The sequence below is a fragment of the Rissa tridactyla genome, chromosome 6 (genome assembly GCF_028500815.1).
Source record: "Rissa tridactyla isolate bRisTri1 chromosome 6, bRisTri1.patW.cur.20221130, whole genome shotgun sequence".
Classification (NCBI taxonomy): domain Eukaryota; kingdom Metazoa; phylum Chordata; class Aves; order Charadriiformes; family Laridae; genus Rissa; species Rissa tridactyla.
In genome coordinates this window covers 58,209,094-58,226,336 of record NC_071471.1, presented here as the reverse complement: position 1 = coordinate 58,226,336, position 17,243 = coordinate 58,209,094, and the positions used below count along the sequence as shown (strand labels likewise).

The 17,243-nt window shown below is 41.4% G+C and overlaps 1 protein-coding gene across 13 annotated transcripts in view; it reads left to right on the top strand.

The window, feature by feature from the left end:
* Window positions 1-17,243, top strand: part of BTRC (beta-transducin repeat containing E3 ubiquitin protein ligase) — a 124,262-nt gene that overhangs the window by 91,585 nt on the left and 15,434 nt on the right. For all 13 annotated transcript variants that reach the window (XR_008467246.1, XM_054207609.1, XM_054207610.1 and 10 more), the window contains 7 exons: window positions 2,277-2,508; window positions 7,221-7,407; window positions 11,869-11,965; window positions 12,859-12,996; window positions 13,473-13,591; window positions 15,942-16,191; window positions 16,863-16,981. Coding sequence is in view for 12 of the 13 variants with exons in the window: in XM_054207609.1 (XP_054063584.1) it covers window positions 2,277-2,508; window positions 7,221-7,407; window positions 11,869-11,965; window positions 12,859-12,996; window positions 13,473-13,591; window positions 15,942-16,191; window positions 16,863-16,981 (1,142 nt within the window). In the remaining variant the exon portion in view is untranslated. The remainder of the gene's footprint in view (window positions 1-2,276; window positions 2,509-7,220; window positions 7,408-11,868; window positions 11,966-12,858; window positions 12,997-13,472; window positions 13,592-15,941; window positions 16,192-16,862; window positions 16,982-17,243) is intronic.

The window sequence follows — 17,243 nt, the reverse complement described above, 5'->3', positions numbered from 1 at the left end:
GTTGCTCTGTCCCATCTAAGCCATCTGTTTGAACACACATAAGCCATTACTTGTTTTTGCAGATGTTGCAGCTTCTGTTTGATACCCCCAGCCCGTGTTTTAGAGGTAATTGGGGGGCTGAAGGCTGCTGGGAGAAGGGTGCTCAGGAGGCAAGGAAGGGCTGGAACACGGTGGCACCCCGTGAAAGGAGTTGCCCTTTTTGTGGTCTTTGCACGTCAGCTGTCGGCTCCGCTCCAGCTCAGCATATTAGTCAGACTTCACAATCTCTCAAATTAAAAGGCAGAAGTAAAGGTTTTTCAAAAATGCTTTGTAGAGAAAAAGCACAGGAAACAAAATGAGAAATGAAATGAGATCAAGCTTGTAGAATACAGCATCTCTCCACTGTCTTAGTCCAGCATTTTTACAGGGGGGTCTGTTTTGCAGGCAGCTTAACTGCAGGAAGAATGACCAGAATCCCTTAAGACCGATGTTCAGTGCAGTCCGTTGGTAATCACTTTTTGCCAGGCTGTTGCCTACTGTGGACTTTGCTAGAATAACTCCAGCCTTTCACACCTAGGATTTCAAGCGCACAGTCCCTTTAGAGATTTCTCTGTATAAAAAGTTGGCCCAAGAGAGAGTATTTCTTTCCCTCTGCCCAGTAACTGGGTCTGTGATTCACCTGCGGTCAGTGCTCTCCATGTGGTGACTGAATGAAATAGTGTAGCTCAGTCATAGCTCTTGTCTTGCACGATCCTACTGGACACACACACAAATTCACAGGGAGGACTGGGGTTAAAAGTAAGGTTGAAAACCCTGGGCTGCAGAATTGAGCACTGATGGTGTGATCTCCATGTTCTGTCTTCTCAAAGAAACTGAAGTCAAACCATGATTCAGAAATAGGAGAAACCACTTGCTAAAAATGACAGCTAATTACTGTCTTTTTCTGCACTCTGTCCAGCTCTGCTGGAAATGCTGAAAAGAGTATTTAGGTGGATTTTCTTTAGAAAATTAAATGTAAGTGGCGATAACTTGAGTAAATTTTCACATTACAAGCTTTTTGGTGTTTCAGACTCTGGATTGCTCTTAGGGTTGCGGAGTGTATTGAAATACAGGAATTGTTTACTCCTGAGAAATGAGGAATTCCTGCATTCTAAACACAGTTTTGGTAACCAGATTTTGTGGTGTCTAAATAACTCACTGTTCTGGCACTTGCTGAAAAAAGACTTTTTTGTTGTTTTTTCTTTTCCTGTAAAATCAGTTAATCCGTGGATTTCTTTTAGATCATTAGATATCTTTGCAGAGAGATTTAGGTACTAGTTTTTTCACTTAAAGTCAATAAGGTTTCTTGGTGAGGTTGATGCGTGGAATTATCATCGTAGAAAAGAAATGTGGCATCCCTACATCAGTGTTTTATATATTTTGATATGTGCAGTTTGTTTCTGTTGTCTGCTGTCTGATGTTAAACCATTGCAGTGGAAGAGAAAAAATCACGTTTTCAGCATTTAATACAAACTCTTTGACCACTACGGGGAAAGAAAATAATTTCCCAGCAAACAGTTAATCTTACTTGGACAAAATATATCCTTGCAATGCAAAATGTGCACTATTTTTCCAGTTAAATTGTTTAGAAAGCAGAAATTATATCTTGCTATCAAGTAGTAAATTGAAATGTCAGTGCTTTGTTTTGTCCCTGAAACTCTTCTTTGAGCTGAGTCCTTCTGACAAGATACTAACAGTGCTCAGAAAGTTGAAAATCTCTTACTCTGTGAAAAAAAGGACATACCAAATATCAGGGTGTGTTTTAGCTGCCTTTGCTCTCAAGGTACAATTTTATACTCAAAAGAAGTACTATCAATTTTTTTCTCATCCATTTAATGTATTTCCTATGAATTTTATCAGCAGTCCTTTCTTTAGAAAAAAAAAAAAACAGAATAGAAATGCAGTTTTCTGTTGGTGCATTGAAGTAACTGGTAACTGTAGGGTAGGAATCCAAATGCATTTTACTGTCTGCAAGATGTAAATAAAATTGTGTTTGGGTTAAGTTGCCACTTATGGTTTCCCACCTAACCAGAGTCCTTTGTGTGCAGCTCTGGCATGAGCCAGTGTGTTGTCCTGCAGGGGTTACGGCTCACGGTGGCTGCGCTCCAGGTGACGCCACCAAATGGGATACATGGTCTCAGCCGACTTTATGTATCAGAGTGCTTTTTCCTTCTGCTTTTTTCCCCACAAAAAATCATAGAAACGTGAGCTTCTTTCCATATGGATGATTTGAGTTTTTCTTTCCTTCCTGTTTACAGACAAAACTTGCCAATGGCACTTCCAGTATGATTGTGCCCAAGCAAAGAAAGCTGTCTGCGAGCTATGAGAAGGAGAAGGAACTCTGCGTCAAGTATTTTGAACAGTGGTCCGAGTCTGACCAGGTGGAGTTTGTGGAGCACCTCATCTCCCAGATGTGTCACTACCAGCACGGACATATAAACTCATACCTCAAACCCATGTTACAGCGGGACTTCATCACTGCACTGCCAGGTATTTCTGCAGGCAGAGGGAGCTTGCTGCTCCATCTTGGCTTTCAGGAAACTATTCTGCTCTCGCCTACCCTGCTGGAGAGGTCTATTCCAGAGTTAGTTTGCGAAACAGAGGATACCTTTTGAAAGAAAAGCTCTATACTAGTTTGAAATGTAGTAATATTTTATTTTGTATTCCTACTGTCTCTCAAGGCATGATCTAACTAACTTTTTGTCAGAGTTAGGTTGATGGTTAGACTAGGTGAGCTGAAAGGTCCCTTCCAACCTAGGCAATTCTATGATTCTATCTAATACCAACATGGTTTGGTTAGGATTAAATGAAAGCTCATATATGTATTGTAAGGACAATCATCGCAAGCCACAGGGCAGGTAGTTGTACTCATAATGCCCAGAACAATGCATGAATAACGAATATTTTTAAAATTAAAACTACTACTCTTTTTGGTTGCTCATCTGAGGTTTCCCCTTTTCTTAGTTAGATTTTTTTTTTCTCTCTTTCCTAGTAAAATACCTTCCTGAAGCCATCACTTTGATTATGTGTTTATTGCTAATAGGGAATGGAGGACATAAGATTAAAGGATGGAAATGTACTAATTTTTGCGCCTCTGTAGTGCTTTCCATTGAGAATATTGTCCCAGCTGTTCTGAGATGTGGCGCTTGGTGCATCTCACAGAAGGCACACATAAAGTAGTGTACGTGCAGTTTTGTGTTGGCCCGGTCTTACAGATGGGAAAACTGAGGCAGTGGGAGATCAAATATATACAGCAATAGTTTCAGAACCAGACAGAAATTCCTGGCTCTTCGGTCTTTTTTTCAGACCGGTAGATCATACCTCTGTGGATAAATAGATAGACAATTAATAGATTAGCATTCCCATGGCGTAGTTCCTTAGTTTCAGGTGGACCTGAGCAAGAAATGCACCAGGTGTTGTCTCTAAATAACTAGTTGAAGGGAGGAGTTTCTTGCCAAACACTTGTTCTGTTGATGCCTTTGGAGAAGTGCTGAACCCTGACAATTTGTTCGATCCAGTCATTTGATCATTCTTCAGAAGGGATTTCTCAACATGACACTTAAGTTCTAGGGTTTAAAGATGGAAAAAAGCACGTTTAACTGCGAATTGTACAAAGCATAAAGGCACTGCAGGAGTTTTGCTATGAAGTTAAATACGTAGACTCACTGGATTTTTAAGCTCATTGTGCCCAGTAATCAAATGGCTGTTGTGGCATTAAAAAAAAAATCTTAGTTATGCTAAGTACCTGCTTTATGTTAGTTTTTAGTAGTCCAGTGGCAATAATCTCGTGTACTTAGAGCAGCATTATAACTTGTGGAGCTGTTCTGTTTCAGAAAAGCAGAGAGTTATTTTGCAAGTGCATTGGTTTCCCTGCTTTTAAAGTGGAAGTATACATATAGTTACATACACAAATTTTTCCACAAATCTCCATCAAACCAAACTAACACTTCTCATTTGCACTTGCTTAATTTCATCCTACAGGCCTTTTTCTGAAAATTTTGACAAATGATATAAATATTTTCAGAGGCACTCAGAATTTCCTAGCCATACCGTATTTGTTAAGTGTTTTTTTCAGTTACCCAGGAAGCAGCTAATTTTACTTTCTTGGAATGCAGAACAGATAGGAATCGTATCTGAGTATTTGAATAGTTGTGGGAACTGTGTGCTTAAATAATGTATGTGCATCAATTTGCATATTTGCAAAGTGCTGATGTCCTAGTGAATATAGCTCTAAGGGAGAAAATTAATGGCAAGGAATTGCACTGGCGCAGGCTCTGTAGTCTGTGCAGGATGTCCTGAGTATAGGCAGGTTTCTAATGAGCAGAATGGGTAAGGGCAAGGTAAGAAACTGCCGAGGAAAGAACCTAAAATTTCAAATGAAGTCACATAATCAAAAAAACCCTAAACTCTTTGTATTTTTTAGCTTTCTGAAATTCTCAAGTGTTCGGTATTCTGGTTTCCTTTTTACTCCTTCATCCTCTCTCCTGCTCTCCCCCTCGAGTAAATAAACAATAAAGCTACTTCAAAATCATGAGGCATCTTATCTCTGTCCTCCTAGCACTGTCCCAAAGAATGACCAGAATTAAAGGTAGTTTTAGATCATGAGCACACTTTACTAACATAGAGTAAAATTAGCTCAGAATATTTTTCCCAGTACTTTGGACAGAATTAAGGCTTTTTGAAAAATGCAGCTTAACTGTGTACTTAACAAACTTTGTTCTGTTTCTGAAAAATAAGGGCTCTGCTTAGCATTTCCAAGCTGTTTAACATTTTTTATGAGGAAAGTCATTTTTAAAAGGGTTTCATGTGTGAAATAACTGAAACATTCTTGTTGGTATGGAGGACTGAAGGGCTAATCGTGTTTCACATCGATTTAGCAAAAACTTTTGTAAGCAGAGATTTCTTTTTTTTAGAGAAGCGATGCTTTGTAAGACATATGTCTCTGAGTTGTGCTGTTCCTAAGAAACATAATAATAAAATTGAGTTTGCAGCCAGGATAAAATAGCTCTGCCCTTCCGCTTATCGTAAGTGTGAGAAGAAGAGTCCAAAACATTAGTTATTCCTTCTCTGCGAAGGGTGTAGAATCAATGGCAGAGGATGGCTTACAGTTGTAAAAGTAGGTATAACACCTCGTTGCAGCAAGATCTATAGTGCAGCTACTGATGATCCAGAAAGGGCAGGTGGATCAGAGGCAGACTTGGGGGCGAAGATTGCTGTGCCCCCTTTATGCAGCGTAGCCCTGCTTCTTAAAGCCACCAGTCTCTTCCCCATATAAAAGAATTCGCTGTTGTCATGCTGCTTACATAAAGCCACCAGTAGGGATACAGGCATTTGTAAATGTTCTGGTGGGTCTGTAAATGTCTTTGGGCCCACTGGAAGCAACACAGTCTGGGAAAACAAATATGCTATTTCCACGCTGTGGAGAGAGCTCAGGGCTGCAGGTGTCAAGGTGAGGAAGCAGCGGGACACGATGTCCATGTCTGCCCTACCAAATTGCGGAATTCCTGCAAATTCTAGTTCACTTTCACTAAAACATTGTATCTCTCTTCCCACACATTGCTGTAGAGTCAATCTAAATTTACAAACGCTCTTTTTTTTTCTTTCTTTAAAGAATTTTTTGTAGTGTCTGTGTATATCTTTTCAGATTAAATACATAATAAAGGCTGCTGATGCTTTTATTTTGCAGGTTGACATCTAATTTTGCATCTATAAAGATAAGAAATGTCAGGCCTCTTTCTGCACTCTGTGGTTGTGCATGGTATCATTCAGGTGCTTTTTCTGTGTATGAATGGCAGCATAAAACGTTGGGCAGAATGTCTCACCTAAAGTGTATTAGAAATTTAGGATGTCTGAAAGAAGCGAGAGGCGGCCTGCTGACTTTTCTCGTTTTCATGCATTGGGAGATAATTTTGAGATCTTTCGGTTAACAAAAACAAAGGTTGGGCCTTTTGTATCTGATGAACTCTGATCAGAATCAGCTGACTGCGCCCAGTTTGGGTTTGCAGAAGTATGGACATGTGACTGTAAAAATGCTCTTGCTACTTTTTTTTTTTTCACCCTGTCACAAGCAAGACCTGGTCTTTGAGGCTGTTGTTTTAAAAGCAAGAAAAGACATATTTAACTCTGTCCCAAATGTGAACCAGAGGGAAGATGCATGAAATGCCAATCTGCCACGCTTCCTTTTTGGTTGGTTTGAAAGTTATGCCTGAGGGATGATGGGGTCTAAACTACAACTTTCACAAAGGCTCTGAAATTTGACCGGTGAAGTGAGATAATCTCTCGATGGTGTGTCTCACTTGTGAATTAAACAGCCTCCAACAGAACCTGTATTTGTGCAATATCTCATTTAAAAGGCATCTTATTTTCCTGAAGTCTTGCTGGTGATTAAATTTGAGTGGGTAAGAGCACATTTTTACTGGATACCTCCATCCAGTTAAGAAACGTAGCATAACCTTCCCTGGCCCCCAGCTACGCAGCCTTTACATGGGGCTGCTCGGTGCTAACCAGACAATTGCTTGACGTTGCACTCCAGCCATGTTGAAACAAAGCCAGTCCTGGTATTCACATCAAAAAATATTTGCAAATTGTACCATTTGGGTGCATATTTTTCCTCCACCCACTAAAATAAATGAAACTAGCAAACCTGCTTCACTTTCTTCTTACGCAGCCTCTCCTTCCCTCTCCACTTTCCCTGTGCATCTGCATATCTTTCCCTCCCCCATGTCTAAAGGTACCACTACCCTTCAGGGCACACATTGGGAATATATATTTTTTTCTTCATTACGTTTAAAAGCTACTGCTTTAGCAAAAACAGCTTTTGAGCCGTTGGAACATGAGAACAGCTGTAGCAGTGAGATGAGAAATGGTCCTAATATAGAGAGATTTTGGGGGCTGCGTCGCTGAGTTGGAAATGCCATCCATAGAATATCCCCCTAGTGCTAAAACCCATCGAAATAGATTGGAATGACTTCTTGGATTCTTTATTATTTTTAATGACTTGTTGTGTTATATCCAAAGGAAGTTGGAGAGCACTGTTCACTCCTGAACTTCGCCGCAAATGCTCTTCTGTGCATTTGGTCCAGCTCTGCATGCAGAAGAGTAGATGGAAAGAGAGGGTATCTTTGTGCTATCAAGGGGAGTTGTTTTAAACTCCTTGTCTCCCCAGCAAATAATCCTTTTTTTCTTTTTTTTTCCTCCCCCAGCTCGGGGATTGGATCACATTGCTGAGAACATTCTGTCATACCTGGATGCCAAATCGTTGTGTGCTGCTGAGCTGGTGTGCAAGGAGTGGTACCGGGTGACGTCGGACGGCATGCTGTGGAAGAAGCTCATCGAGAGAATGGTCAGGACAGACTCACTGTGGAGGGGCTTGTCAGAGAGGAGAGGATGGTGAGGAAACTGCATCTTCACCTCTTTTGCCCCCGTTCAGGACAGTAGGTGCTGTGTGTTCCAAACCGTGTTTGAAGAGGGTTATTTAGCACCCTGAAACATCATGCTGGTTCCAAACCTAACAGTTGCTTAAATCAAAAGTCAGAGGCTGGGGAGTTAGGGTATCATTTGTCTATGCGGGCAACATGGGGGCTTTTTCCTCACCTTCCTCATCTGATCACGCTCTTATACCACTGTGACAAGTGAGATGCACAGACTGAGATTTTTACGCCCAGCTGTCATTCGGTTCAAATTAAGAAGCTGTGTATACCCCAGGGGAACACTAAACTAGTCAGCAGTTCGGAGCAGAAGAGCTTTTTTAGGGGTGGCAGTGGGGCAGCATGTGCTATGAATTAGTTGTTTCCTGATAGGTCTGTTTGTTTTCCTCAGCAGATTTTCACTATTAGATATCTGTTTAATTTTCAAACTGGAAGCTGAGGGTAGGTACCACGGAGAATAGGGGACTTTAGAAATGCAGATAGATTAGTTAATAATCATCTGGAATAGCCTTACTACAATGTGGGTCTCACTCAAGTTTGAAGCTGCTCTGTTAACATTTCATTAGAACTTTCCCTCTCAGGGGTATGTCCTTTAATACATAATTTTCTCTTCCAAGGGTGTCCCTAGGATGTTGGCAGAAAGGAAGCTGGGTATGAATATTTCATAAACAAGATAAAAGTGACAGCTCAGGCATTTTGGTTGCTATTAAAAAGAAAAAGATACAGAGTTGCAAACAAAGAGTCCAATTTAAGGTTAATTTTGTTATACTGTTTGTCTCAGGAAGTAAAGGCTAGTAAATAAGGATTATGAAACGGCCTTTAAAAATAAATATTATGTTGATCTGCTTCCAACAGTGTGATGTTTATAAAAAGTGTAAAATAAACACAAGCATGACAGTGGTAACTTTTGCATCCATTTTAGTGCCTTGTTCTCTCCAGGGCTTCTGTTTTCACTCTGTATTGTTGAGGTCACAGTAAGTTCCAAAGAGAACCTTGAGAGGTTTAGTCCCTCCTGTTTCCCAAAGGCAGAGCCAGTTTTCTCTTAAGTCATGCCAGATGTTTGTCTAACTCGTTCTTAAAAACCTTCACTGATGAAGATTCCCCGGGCCATGCCTGGGCAAGCAATTCCACTGTTTCACTAACTTTAATGTTAGAAAGATATTCCTAAAATCTAGTCTGTCTTCCTAGGTACAGTTCGGCACGTTATGTTTAGCCTACACAGACACACAGGACAGTTGCTCATTCTCCTTTTTGCAGTAATCTTTTGCATGTTGGAAGATGATCGTGTTTCCTACATATTGGATGCACTAACTAACCATAATCCTGTGTTTCCTTGTCCTCTTGTCATTCGTGGTTTTCTTTGTTTAGATCCTCCCTGGTTACACTACTCCATTCTTGGAGGATGGTGTAATCAGCTGGGTGTCTTACTTCTTCTGAGGCATCATCAGAGTTGGGTGGTGTGGGAAGCATTGCTTTGCATGCCATATAGAGGACGCTCCATTTTATGCTTTCTGATAGAACATGCGCTTTTTTTAAACCATGGTACAATACTGTTAGAAAACTTCTAGTTATTCTTTCTGTGGAAGTTCTGCTTAGCCATTATTTCTCATCATGCATGCTTGTGTTGTTACTAAGTGGTGAACTTGGCACTTGTCCGTATCAAATTAGATTCTATTTATTGCTTGGTATTTCTCCATTTTGTCAGGAACATTACGAGTTTAATCATGTTGTCCAAAGTGCTTGTAGCTTCTCCTACCTTTAGTATCATTGGCCAGGGAATAAATGCACTCCCTGTTCCATTCTGTCATTAATGAAAATGCTCAATAATGACACATATAGGATAGACTCCATGCGAGATCCCAGTTGACTGTTTGACAGTGCACCATCAGTAAATTGTGCTTTCCAGTCATTTCTGTGTCTACCCTTAAGCTTTTCCAAGATCGTACTTCTCTAACTAAGTCGCGAGAATAGCCTGTGAGAAGAAATTGGGTCAGTTTAACATGGTGTATTCTGGATTGGTCATTGTTGCCTGTTGTTTGTGACCTTGTCATCTTCTAGGCGCTCATCTGATTGATGGTGTGCTCTAGAACACTGCCAAGCTGTCAAAGCTGTCAAAGTTGAGTTGGATGGTCCACCGTTCCCTTGGGTCTACCTTCTTCCCTTTTTTTTCAGTGCAAGAGCTACGTTTGTCTTTTCCCTGTTCTGTGGAACTTTAGCCATTCTCTACACTTTGTCAGAGATCATAGCTGATAGTTCTCCAGTTGCTCCCTCCAGATTTCGGAAATAACATTAGCACTGATCACTAGTCATACAGACACATGACATTGCTGAAAACCAGTTGCAAAATCCTGCTTCTCGCCTCAAAGGACAGGCACCCCCTCTTACTGCACCTCTTCTTCAGGTTTACACTGTGTCCTGGAGGTCACTTTGATACAACAGGAGCAAGTTGTGCCCGGTCTTTCCGATTGCCCTCTGATTAGCTCTGGAAGATACCACTCCAGGCACGGTGGGGTGGTTAAGAGGGGCAGACAAGAAATATCCAGTGTAATTTCATCTCTGCCATATAGAGCTTTATAGCTTAATAATCAGGCCCAGCGCTGTGCATGGCACAAGGAGGTGACTAGCTGGACAGTTCAGAATGAGAGAGAGATGACTGGTGTTATTTGCTTACAGCTCCTCGCTTTGCACATGGGCTGCCTGATTTCAGCATTTGCAGCTCGTGGTTTACAGCAGAAACACCCAGTTCCGCAGCATGGTAGCCTTCACTGACAGCTTGTCGGGCAACAATAAGGGTTATGCAGATTTAGAGAAATATAAAACAGAAGCCCAAAATCTGGGCATGTTTGTGTCCATCTGAATACTTGATTGAATTGGCCAGTCATCAAAACCTGCAAACAATAGTTCCTTTTATCCCAGAGCCACAGCACAACAGCCACTGGGAGCTGTGGAAATTCCAAGCAATCCTGAAGCTGAATTGTAAACAACTGACTCTACATGCAGCAAGGCAGGGCTTATAGGTAGCAACAAGACCTTGAATTAGGTCAGCTGGTAAAGTTGCAAACAACTGACAGCTTTTCAGGCACATAGGCTACCTACCCCAAGTCTTCCAGGATGTGTCCTAGGTATTATTTGTATCTCCAAAGCGGTTTTTGTCTCCCTGGGACAATAATTTTCATTTTCTTGTATGCACTTGCAGACTGGATCACAGTAAATAGGCAACCATCTAGTTAGCGGTTTGCCTGCATCCGTGTGTCTGTTCCTCACGTGTGTTTGTCCCCATACGAGTGGCTGCTGGTCATTGTATTTGAAGACTCAGATGATTGCTCTGTCCAAAGTAGAAAGCACCTTTCTCTCGTGTCGCACTTAAAGTACTTTATTTAAAGAATTATCAAAAATTCCTTTCTTGAGCATTTGTTATTTTATTCTTTAGTCCTGTAGTTTGCTACCACCTTATAACCTAAAAATTTTGGTACGTTGTTCTGATTTCCCTAGTTCAAGTATATCAGGGCAGCTAATGTACAGTCTCTCAAATGAGTTTCAAGGTATACTGTATGGAAAGGACAAGAAAGAAATGTGCTAGGAAGTATTGAACAATTAATTATGCCATAATGGAGCAAGGGAGGGAGAAGTGGAGAGCTGGCCCAGTATAAACTCTGTGCCTCTGATGCCAGGATTACACTCGGAGGCATTTGTGCCTCTCTCCATTTTGTGAGGCATGTTGCCAGGCAGAACAGCAGTTAGTACGCCCATGGTGGGGTTTACTAGCTTCCACACCGTGTTTGGTGGCTTCTTAACTTCAGGATGAGGAATTAAAGTTTTTTACACAGCAGGTAGTGATTGCCATTTACGGATTTTTTTTTTGGAGCAAAAATCTAGCTTGGGATATGAGTATTCCGAATCAGTGTTGAAATGAGGGAGGCACTACAGATGAAGTGTCGCTTACCAAAATATAGTAGTAGCAGTAAAATGTCCATGTACCAAAACTGAAATTGTTCCTGCTAATGCAGATAAAAGCTAACCTTGAATGCATAGTGAGTTTGAGGATTCCTTGTCTTCTTTCATTTTCTTTGTACACTTTATTTGAAAGGTGACCTCTGATATGGGTATGTGTGTTGTGGGCATGAGCAATTCTCACCTCCTATTGAGTTGAATGGGCTCATGTCCATGATAGGTAATATATTTCCCTTCCCTAAGTGACTAGGCACAGATTTTTCATGAGTATTTCGGTGTCAAAATGCAACATTGACATGTTGCAGGGCAAACAAACAAGAAACCACCCCGTGTTACTGAGTAAATGAGGTTTGACTATGAATCTATCTGTGCTTTTCAACAGTGGTTACCCATTTGTAAAATGCCAGGAGGAGCGTTCTCCAAAATGCTGAAACGTGATTTGTGTTCAGTGGAAGTGTTCTTTGTCTTCCAGGGGACAATATCTATTTAAAAATAAACCTCCTGATGGGACTGCACCACCCAACTCCTTCTACAGAGCACTTTACCCCAAAATTATACAGGACATAGAGGTAAGAAACAGCTTCCAGATGTGGTGGTGTTTGATGGTTTGGTTTTTTTTAATCTCCCTGATTTATTCATCATGCTGAAATTCTGAGAATATTTTGTTCGAGTGAAATATTTTGTTAAATCTGGTGTGTCTGTGTTTGTCAGGAGTTTGTAGATCTGGGATAGTTAAATAAAGTTCCAGGCTTCGCTGCTCCTTTAGAAGAGAGAGGATGAGCTGGATTGTTGAATGAGATGTTTGCAGATGCCATCTAACGCCTTGCACGTCAGATGTCACAGCAGCACCTTACCATCTTCATTTTCTCTGTTCCACAGTACTTTGCTCCACCCAGTGCAGATGAGACCTATTAAAATGTTACGGGGAGATACCAGGACCTGAGCCAGGGAGAAAGTGCATTCTAAAGACTGCAATCCTAAGACCCAGGGAAACAAGAAGCAACTGAGCATGGCTGCTTTGTATCTAGTATGAGCCAAACGCCATGTTCTGGTAGCTTCCTAATGGCAAAAGCGGTGCTCAGGCACTGTTGCGACAGATTTGTATAAGCACTTAGCTAGAGCTCAGCTGAGACTTTCTCTTCAGTTGTTTAGTTCTTGAGTCACAGGGGGTTAAAAGGTTGGAGATAGAAAAAAGCTTTTAAGTCACTTCTCTCTCACCATTCCAGATAACACAAATGAGTTTAGCCATGATATGTTTGCCAGGTTTTGGTCCATTTAATTGATTTTATTATGTGTGTTACGTCTTCTAGTCTACTAGAAAGCTGGTGTGTCATTGTCTGGTCCTGATTGCAGGAAAAAGTGTGAAGAAAAGTACCTGCTGTCTTCTCAAATAAGCAAAAAAGGGGGGAGATAGTTCCATGCTTTATTTTTACTTCTTTTTTGTCTGCTATCTCTCCTCAAGACAATAGAGTCAAACTGGCGGTGTGGAAGGCACAGTTTACAGAGGATCCACTGCCGAAGCGAGACAAGCAAAGGGGTTTATTGTTTACAGTATGATGATCAGAAGATAGTAAGTGGCCTACGAGACAATACTATTAAGGTGAGAATGCTCAAAAATGGCATACTGAAGGCATGCAATGTCTATGCCATAAATAATAGCGTCCTAATTTCAGTGACACCTACTCAGTCTCTTGTTAGTAACCTAGCCTGCTCCTTCTCCCATCTCACACCTGCACAACATGAATACCTCTCTTATCTGGCAAGAGAGACCCTGTTTTCTTACAGACAGACTTCACTAGCAGAGGTTTTTGTCCATCAGTAATTACAGGCTGTGTAATTACTGTGCCCTGTACCCTGATGAGAAGAGTAAAACCAAAGTTCATAGTAAAGCCAGTAATATCAAAGATATTAATGTATTGCACCAAAGAGCCTGTAGAAGACTACAGATGCCACTAAAGATGTTCTAACTGCACTATGGATGATGTGTTGTAGTAAAAAACAGACCAGTCAAACCAGTAGGTGCTGAAAGATGAAAACCTTGCTGAGCTGTCTGGTTTTGAATGTTTGCTATCGTAGATCTGGGATAAGAATACATTGGAATGCAAGCGAATTCTCACTGGACACACGGGTTCTGTCCTGTGCCTCCAGTACGATGAACGGGTGATCATTACTGGATCTTCGGACTCAACAGTCAGGTGCGTGCATATGATTTGGAGCTTTCTCTTTGCCTCTAAGATTTTAGCCTTGCAAGCTACTGAAATGATCTCTTCTTAAATGTGTGCTGTTCATTCGGTTCCATGAAGTAGTTCAGCATATTTGTTCAGGAGTGTACTGTCCTTGTTTATCAGATGTCCGTACAAATGGCTGTCAAGGAGAAATGAGAATCTAAGCAAAGGCCAGTCAAGGTCAAGATGACTTAGGAAGGCCATCTGGCATTTCACCAAGGTTTTGCATGTTTTGATACTCCCTGATAATGTTTTAAATTCTCTCAGAATAACTTTTTAAAAGTCGGTTGAAGTTTTTAAAGCAAGTTTGAAGGTTTAGTCATCCAGTGTCACTTAATTTTAACAAAAGATGTATGACACGATCTCCCGTGGCTTTTAATTAAATTTCAGCATGATGTTTCTTTTCATTCAGTCTTGCTAACCTTGCTTTCCTTCCAATCTCCAGCAAAAGGCTGGACACCTCAAGTCAGCACTTGTGGTGCATGTTGTGCAGATGTGACGTCCACTAGACATATTACGGGATCTCAGACCTGCAGTGTAAATACAGGCACATATCAGTTAGTGAATTGCAATATGAACTTGGATGTGAAGGAGCAAGTCTGTCTTCTCCATGTTGTTATGTATTCTCTTCTTGTCAGAGTACAAACAATGCCCGCGCAGTGAAGTTACAGGCAACAAAAGGCTGTGTCAGTGGCCTTTTCTGAAGCTATTAGCATGCGTTCCTATGGCTGCAAGCTCCTCGTGGTTATCACCGTGCTTGCATGTAAACTACCACTGTTAAGCTAATAACCATTAAATTTAGTTCCTGATGTGTGTTGCATGCAGTCTTGTATTACTGCTAGATTTTGGGGTCCTACCATTATTAAGAATCCAGAATTTCGGCAACACCACCTGCCTGGAGACAGCGTGGGAACTGCACTGTGCTAAACAGGTCGCAGAAGAGAGGCTGATTTCTGTAACAAGCGCTATCCATATCCATATCAGGCCAGGCAGGCCAAATTGCAGACTGGCTACTTGCCCAGAAATACTTTGTTTCCCACTGTATCTATAAATGTTTGTGCAGACCCCAGAGGCACATAGGATGCATCACTTTTATCCTTGGGTCTCCTCAGGAAGAGGGGCTTCATCCAATAGACAGTACAGATGGGCTCTTAATGCTTCTGAGATCTCAGGGATGCACTTGTCCAAAGAAGTCAGTAGGTCTCCAGCTCCTGTTCAGTTTGGCAACCCTGTCTGCAAACTGCTCCTATGTTAATGGCTCAGGTCTTTAGTCTGTGAATTTTCCTCCTTTGCATTTTGTAATTGGAATGTAGTTGTCTTTCTCATTTATAGTCTATAAGTTGCTGCACTTCAGCCTCCATAAGTTAGAAAATAAGACATTAGAAGTCTTTCTCACATCGTGCCTTTTCTTACTGCGCACCTTATTGGCGGAGGAAGATTTTAACTTCTGCAACGCCTGATGTGCCTGATGATACAGCCATTTTCTGCTGTCACATACTGTATCTGGGACACAAATGTGATAGTGTGAAAAGAAATCTCTTTGTGGAGAGTAAAAGAAGTTTGCCAACAGAATAGCCCAAAAGAAACATTTTTAAGCCTTAAAATCTTCATTTCAAGTCCTAGAAGTTCTGTATGAAGCCTTTGTCTAACTTCCATCTTAAATTATCTTTCAGCTGAAGCAGTTGGTTCCACTAACATTAAATTGACATAAATGCTCTGTCTTAATTTGGGTATTCAGCACATTCCTGGGATGTGGCTGTGTACCGGATGCACTGCAGGGTAAATGCAATTCCTGGTGCAACTTGTGACAATTACTTATATTTGTTTGAAAAGCATTATCTTGTCTTCTGCTTCTGCTTTGAGTTGATAGTCCTGTGAGAGGGGTCAAAAATTTAACCCGTCACTGAAGTTGCTTCTCCACAGGTCATGATGAAGTACTCATTGACTGGAAATGGAGTGTGTGGTAGGCTGACAGAACCAGGAAACATCAGTCTTTAAGGCTATCAATCTCATACCTTTCCTCAGCACTAAATTCCCTTAATTAAAGAACGCTTTTTTCCTGGATGGGTTATTTTTATGGTGTTAACTGCATTGCAGGGTTTTTGGCTGCTGGACTGTCTCGATGTATGCATAACCAACAGGTTTATATAATACATCTTTTAATGAACTATTTAACAGATGTAGATATAACTTGTGGTGGTTGATTCTCTAATATTGCTAGAGAGTCAATTACCCCTCCCCATCCCTCTCTTGCTCTGCAGAAAATCCACTGTACAGTTTTCTAACTCTCTTCTCTCTGGTTTGAAATGTGAATCTTTAGGGTGTGGGACGTGAATGCGGGCGAGATGCTGAATACGCTGATTCACCACTGCGAAGCAGTACTGCACCTACGCTTCAATAATGGCATGATGGTGACATGTTCCAAAGACCGTTCCATTGCCGTGTGGGACATGGCTTCACCAACAGACATCACCCTGAGGAGGGTGCTAGTAGGGCACCGAGCTGCCGTCAACGTAGTGGACTTTGATGACAAGTACATTGTATCAGCATCAGGTGACAGAACTATAAAGGTGAGGTGTTTTTATTTGCAGCGCTGGGCTATTTAATAACCAAGAGCAGTGACCAGACAGGGAAGATGGTTCTTGTCAGTTATCACACAGATCTTCCTTTAGAAGTTCTTCCGGCTGCTCATTTCCACTTGTTCCTCCTCTGTTGAGCTTGCACAACTTATTTACAGACCTCTATGGCAAATCAGATCCAGGTACAGATGTAGTTGAAAAAGGACTTTTTTTAATGTGTTCTTTTTCGACTTGACCGCTCCCGTGATCAGTTTCAGCATCAGTCACTCAAACAGTTGTCAGAGGGCAGCATGGGGGCAGAAGTGAAGGTGAGTGGATAGGAGTCACTTAAGTGCTACTGCTATGATCCCAATTTGCAGCATTAAAACTGAGGAAAATCAAGATCTTGTGTAGACTAAATCATAGCCCAAGAGTGCTAAAGCCTGATATTGGAAGCTAATGCTCATACGGTGTGGCAAAAATCTGTGTACTGTGACCCAAGCTGCTAACAGTTGCAGACTATAGTCACAAGTCATCAAGGGGTAACTTTCCCAGTCTTAATGATAGCATCTTCAATTAAGAGCATTCTGGATGCACCTTTATATCATACAGATACCAGCTTTTATTAGTCTCTTCTTAATAATTTTGTCTCTGTGTGGTTCCCTCCCCCCTTCCTGTCACAGGTATGGAACACTAGTACCTGCGAATTTGTGCGCACCTTAAATGGCCACAAACGAGGCATTGCATGTCTGCAGTACAGAGACAGGCTAGTAGTGAGCGGCTCTTCAGATAATACTATCAGGTGAGAGACTATCAGAGTTCTGTGCAAGCACGTTGTCTCCGATTCCCTGGGATGCGCAGAGGTTAGGCAACTGAAGTGCTCTGTACCCTTGTCGTCCTTGAAATATGCTTTCTTTGGTATAGAACACTGAGAACTACTGGAAAGAGATATTAGAAGTCTGTTTTACTGTGTTGTCTTTCATCCTCTATATCTCAGGAGTCCCATACTAATCAACAAGTTGCATTGCTGTGACAATTCTGGTGTATGAAAGAGCTGGCAAGTA